Source organism: Otolemur garnettii, unplaced genomic scaffold (assembly GCF_000181295.1).
Source record: "Otolemur garnettii isolate 467f Iridium unplaced genomic scaffold, OtoGar3 scaffold00050, whole genome shotgun sequence".
Taxonomy (NCBI): Eukaryota; Metazoa; Chordata; class Mammalia; order Primates; family Galagidae; genus Otolemur; species Otolemur garnettii.
Genome location: NW_003852445.1, coordinates 10,363,827 through 10,370,097, shown reverse-complemented (window position 1 = coordinate 10,370,097; position 6,271 = coordinate 10,363,827). Strand labels below are relative to the sequence as shown.

The window sequence follows — 6,271 nt, the reverse complement described above, 5'->3', positions numbered from 1 at the left end:
TCACAGAGTGCTAGGATTATAGGCGTGAGCCACCGGTCCGGGCTGGGGATTCGAACCCGCCACCTTAGGTGTACGTGGCTGGCGCCTTAGCCGGTTGAGCTATAGGCGCCGAGCCAGATCTTATCCATTTCTAAAACTCTTTATTCCTAAGTGAACCTTCTAGGGAAGAAGCATTTATAATGGAATTCAATGTGTGGGTTTGGAGGAGAAAATGGGAAAGGATTCTAAGTCAAAAAAGGCAGAATAAATGTTCAGGTGAAGCCTCGGTGTTGAATTATTGTTTTAGAGCTGGTGCCATGTAAAGGGAATGGATAGGACTTCTTTTTTTTTTTTTTTTGTCAGAGTTTGACCCTGTTGCCCTAGGCTAGAGTGCTGTGGTGTTAGCCTAGTTCACAGAAACCTCAAACTCTTGAGTTCAAGAGATCCTCCTGCCGCAGCCTCCTGAGTAGCTGGCACAATAGGGCCCAACGTTTGGCTAATGTTTCTATTTTTAGTAGAGACAAGGTCTTACTCTTGCTCAGCTAGTCTTGAACTCCTGAGCTCAAGGGATCCTCCTTCTGTCTTGGTCTCCCAGAGTGCTATGATTACAGACATGAGCCATGGTGCCCAGTGTTAGAATGCATAAGACTTTGTTTTCTTTTTGAGACAAAGTCTTACTTTGTTGCCTGGCTAGAGTGCCATTGAGTCATAGCTCACAGCAACCTCAAACTCTTGGGCTTAGGTGATCCTCTTGCCTCAGTCTCCCAAGTAGCTAGAACTACAGGCACCCACCACAACACCCAGCTATTTTTAGAGATAAGGTCTAGCTCTTAAACTCCTGAGTTCAAGCAATCCACCCATCTCAGTCTCCTAGAGTGCTAGGATTACAGGCATGAGCCACAGTGCCCAGACTGGATAAGACTTCTAACCCTGATCAGACCAGGTTATTTCCAATTGAATCTCTCTAATCTATGAACTGTTCTGTATATAGAGGGAGTACACCCCTGGCATAGGGATTTAATTTGGTTCATCTTTTCTTAGCCCAGAATTTTCTACAGGGCTTTCACCTAGGCCAAGAGAGAGAGAGAGCCAAAAGGAAAATTCACACATTTGAATGGTCTCATGAGCAACTCACAAACTTATTCACCAGTTTGCAAGATTTGGTCTCTGTGCTCTCGGGGTACTGCTGAGCTCTTAACTTTTTGTGTTTCTGGGTAGTGCATCAAAAGCAGCTCTCTTTCTGAATTCTCCATCCTTGAATTGAATCTCTGTCTTCATTTCTCTTCTCTGTTTATACCTAGCTGTCCAGTTTCTTTATCCTAAGCTCCCTTTCTTCCTCAATTTCCTCAAATCTTACTTGCTTCTTATCTCCTTTTAATCTTTTTGTTTTCTTTTTCTTTCTTTCTTTCTTTTTTTTTTTTTTTGAGACACAGTCTTATTATGTCACTCTCGGTAGAGTGCTGTGGCATGACAGCTTACAGCAATCTCAAACTCCTGGGCTTAAGTGATTCTCTTGCCTCAGCCTCCCAAGTAGCTGGGACTACAGGTGCCCACTACAATGCCCAGCTATTTTTTTGTTGTAGTTGTTATTGTTGTTTGGTAGGCCCAGGCTGGGTTCGAACCCACCAGCCCTGGTATATGTGGCTGGTGCCCTGACCACTGAGCTATGGGCACCGAGCCCTCTTTGTTTTCTTCTATTTTTCTGCAGACCACCAGATTATAGCTCTAGTTTCTAGTTCTCCATCTCCTTGTCTACTCACTCTTCTCTGTATCACTGGCTCCTAACTCAAGCTATCTCCTTGGGTTCCTCCATGGCCCCCCTGGGATACCCTATCATTGGTCCCTCTCACAGAAGCACACGCTTATCCAGAGCCAAAGGATCAGGTATTCAGTGGCTCAGGTGACAAACCTGCTGTCAGGTTACAGATATTGTTTCCTGAAAGACCACATTACAGTGTCAGTGGAGCCTCAGGCTGCCTGCAGTGCCTGCCCTCACCTGCTATCCCGCACAAGGTGAGAATAACCATAACTCACTTCTCCTACGGGTGTTCACCAGGAAATATGGCTCTGAGCCTCTGGCCCCTGCTGCTGCTGTCTTGTGCAGGTGAGAGGAAGAGCGAGCAGGGCTTGGATGAAGGAGGGGCTTGCTAGAAAAAGACTTAAGAATGTGGAAGTCAACCAGTTAGATAAAAGATAAATGGACAAGAAAGAGGAGCAAAGAGTGGTGCTAAGGGAGAAAATGAGGGTAAAGAAAGCAGGCCAAGACTTAATTCTATGTCAGTAAAAGGAGATCAGCTTGCCATCCCCTCTCCTATCTTTAGATCCAGGCAGGGAATTGTGCTCAGAGGAGTGCTGAGGCTGAGTTTGGGCTCTAGGTTCCACCCCTTTAGTGACCTCTGATTTCTCTCTTTATAGTGACTCTGGCCCCTACTGGTCCTCAGTCCTTGGACCCTGGTCTCGCCCTCCTGAAGTCATTGCTCTCCACTCTGGACCAGGCTCCCCAGGGTTCCCTCAGACGCTCACAGTTCTCTGCATTTCTGGCCAATATTTCTTCCTTCGAGCTTGGGAGAATGGGGGAAGGACCGGTGGGAGAGCCCCCACCTCTCCAGCCTCCTGCCCTCCGGCTTCATGATTTTCTAGTGACACTGAGAGGCAGCCCAGACTGGGAACCAATGTTAGGGCTGCTGGGGGATGTGCTGGCACTGCTAGGACAGGAGCAGACTCCCCGGGACTTCCTGGTGCACCAGGCAGGTGTGCTCGGTGGGCTTGTAGAGGTGCTTCTGGGAGCCTTAGTTCCTGGGGGGCCCTCTGCCCCTACCCGGCCCCCATGCACCCGTGATGGGCCCTCTGACTGTGTCCTGGCTGCTGACTGGCTGCCTTCTCTGCTGTTGTTGTTAGAGGGCACACGCTGGCAGGCCCTGCTGCAGGTGCAGCCCAGCGTGGACCCTACAAATGCAACCGAACTCAATGGGAGGGAGCCAGCCCCTCACTTGTTGCAGGGTCTGCTGGGCTTGCTTACTCCAACAGGAGAGCCAGGCTCTGAGGAAGCTCTTTGGGGCGGTCTGCTTCGCACAGTGGGGGCCCCCCTCTATGCTGCCTTTCAGGACGGGCTGCTCCGTGTCACTCACTCCCTACAGGATGAGGTCTTTTCCATTCTGGGGCAGCCAGAGACTGATGCCAATGGGCAGTGCCAGGGAGGTGAGTGCTACCAGGGCTGGGGCTGGGATGTGGCAGGGCAAGAGGGATGAGACTGGGGTGGTTCTCTTTCTTACTCTTTCCCTCCTAGGTAACCTTCAACAGCTGCTCTTATGGTAAGTACCAGGAGACCAGTTCTGAGCAATTGGGACTGGGAAATCTGGGAGTAGAGAGCTGAAGGCATCAGCCTCCAGAGTTGAAGAGAAAACTGATGGGAGGAGTGTGATTTAAAGGCTTTTGAGTATGGCTATGTGGGGTGGTGTCCCGGCTCCACTTCTTCCTGGCCAGGTGAACTTGGGTTGATTACATACTCATTCTATGCCTCAGTTTCCCTGTCTATAAGATAAGGATGATAATATTAGTTACTGCAGAATTGTTGCAAGTGATTAAATGAGTTGATGCCTTATGTATAAACTACTTAGAACAGTGCCTGGCAGATAGTGTTTAATAAATGCTAGCCAATAAGGATGGGATATGGTGGCCGGGTGTGGTGGCTTATGCCTGTAATCCTAGCACTCTGGGAGTCTGAGGCAGGTGGATTGCTTGAGCTCAGAAGTACAAGACCAGCCTGAGCCAGATCAAGACCCCATCTCTACTAAAAATAGAGAAAAAAAAAAAGAGAGAGAGAGAGAAAGATGGGTTATGGAAAATAAAGGCAAGACTAGATTCCTCTACCTCCTTTCTTTTCAGTATAACCATACCAGAGCACATTTAGACATATTCAATTATTGTATAGATTTCTTGATAAGAGGCCAACCAAGGATTGTGTTTACCTAAAAGCATATGCAGACAGCAGGCAAAACAGAACCAGGTAGACAGAAGGAACTCCAACTGGGGCTGCTCCTAGGTCCTAGGTGATTCTGTGCTGTGCCAGGACAGCTCTCTCCTCTTTCCCCCATCCCAGCATTTTAACCAGTAATGCCTATACTCCCAGGGACCTCACTTTTGGAAAAACCTATGCTTGCCATGCCCCTTGCAGGATCAGTGTCTTTAACACTGGATTCTGGCGGAATATAACTGGAGAAAATGTGAACTAACCAGATCCTGCCTGCTCCTCCCTCTCTACCCAGGGGTGTCCGACACAACCTTTCCTGGGATGTCCAGGCACTGGGCTTTCTGTCTGGATCGCCACCCCCACCCCCTGCCCTCCTGCACTGCCTCAGCACGGGTGTGCCTCTGCCTAGAGCTTCTCAGCCTTCAGCCCACATCAGCCCTCGCCAGCGGCGAGCCATCTCTGTGGAGGCCCTCTGCGAGAACCACACAGGGCCAGCACCACCCTACAGCATTTCCAACTTCTCCATCCACCTGCTCTGCCAGCATGCCAAGCCAGCCACCCCGCAGCCCCCTCCTAGCACTGCTGCCATCTGCCAGACAGCTGTGTGGTATGCAGTCTCATGGGCACCAGGTGCCCAAGGCTGGCTGCGGGCCTGCCACGACCAGTTTCCTGATCAGTTTCTGGATGCGATCTGTAGCAACCTCTCCTTTTCAGCCCTGTCTGGCCCCAACCGCCGCCTGGTAAAGCAGCTCTGTGCTGGCCTGCTCCCACCACCCACGAGCTGCCCTGGAGGCCTACCCCCTGTTCCCCTCACCCCAGAGATCTTCTGGGGCTGCTTCTTGGAGAATGAGACCTTGTGGGCTGACCAACTATGTGGGGAGACGAGTCTTCAGGCTGTGCCCCCGAGCAACCAGGCTTGGATTCAGCATGTGTGCCAGGGCCCTACCCTGGATGTCACTGCCTCCCCGCCCTGCCACATTGGACCCTGTGGGGAACGCTGCCCAGATGGGGGCAGCTTTCTGGTGATGGTTTGTGCCAATGACACCATGTATGAGGCTCTGGTGCCCTTTTGGCCTTGGCTAGCAGGCCAGTGCAGGATAAGTCGTGGGGGCAATGACACTTGCTTCCTTGAAGGGTTGCTGGGACCTCTTCTGCCCTCTCTGCCCCCACTGGGACCATCCCCACTCTGTCTGACTCCTGGCCCTTTCCTGCTTGGTATGTTATCCCAATTGCCACGTTGTCAGTCCTCTGTGCCAGCTCTTGCCCACCCCACACGCCTACACTATTTCCTGCGCCTGTTGACCTTCCTTCTAGGTCCAGGGGCTGGAGGGGCTGAGGCCCAGGGGATGCTGGGTCAGGCCCTGCTGCTCTCCAGTCTCCCAGACAACTGCTCCTTCTGGGATGCCTTTCGCCCAGAGGGCCGGCGCAGTGTACTACGGACAATCGGAGAGTACCTGGAACAAGAGGAGCGGCCAACTCCACCAGGCTTTGAACCCCCTGTCAGCCCCAGTTCTGCTATAAGCAAGATGGAGCTGCTGGCCTGCTTCAGTGTGAGTGACCTGCCAGGGTGAGAGCTCCTGGAACAGAGGGGAGGGCCTCCAGGGCGATTCCTCTAATACTGAGAGGTGGTAGGATAGTGTAGTGGTTTAAAGACACAGCTCATAGAGTCAGACAGGCTTGGGTTCCTATCTTACTTCTGTGACCAACAATGAATAAGTTATTTAACCTCTCTAAGAAATATTTTTCTTTTCTCATATTTCTTTTCTCATTTCTTTTCTTTTCTCGTATGTAAACTAGAGATAGTAATGATATAACACTTTTAGTCTGGTTGTAAGGATTACATAAGATAATGCATGCTGTGGGCCTAGCAAAACATATAATAATTGTTATCTCATTATTCTTTTGGACTCTTTGACTCTCCCCTTTCTGCTCCAGAAAGGAAAGGATTCAAGTTCTTGAGCTCAAATTCTCTCCCTGGAGAGCGAGAATTAAATGCTGGCAGAGTATAGGAAAATAAGGCAGGAAAGAGAAAAATTCAGGGGACTGTGAACCAGAAGACTTTGGTTCTAGATTCAACTATTCCACATATTAGTGTGATCTTAGGCAGGTAATTTAATTTAGTTTTTCTGGACTTCAGTTTCTTCTCTGTAGAATGAAGAAGCTAGATCCTCACTACTAGAATATGTTCAATACCATATTGTTGTTGTTTTGTTTTGTTTTGTTTTTTGAGACAGAGTCTCACTATGTCACTCTCGGTAGAGTGCTATGGTATCACAGCTCACAGCAACCTCCAACTTTTGGGCTTAAGTGATTCTCTTGCCT

At 49.8% G+C, this 6,271-nt stretch overlaps 1 protein-coding gene across 1 annotated transcript in view; it reads left to right on the top strand.

Moving 5' to 3' along the window:
• The first annotated feature begins 2,040 nt into the window (after positions 1–2,040).
• STRC (stereocilin) overlaps positions 2,041–6,271 on the top strand; it is an 18,975-nt gene continuing 14,744 nt past the window's right edge. The window contains exons 1-4 of the mRNA XM_003791772.2: positions 2,041–2,083; positions 2,395–3,177; positions 3,266–3,290; positions 4,245–5,499. Coding sequence (XP_003791820.1) covers positions 2,041–2,083; positions 2,395–3,177; positions 3,266–3,290; positions 4,245–5,499 — 2,106 coding nt within the window. The remainder of the gene's footprint in view (positions 2,084–2,394; positions 3,178–3,265; positions 3,291–4,244; positions 5,500–6,271) is intronic.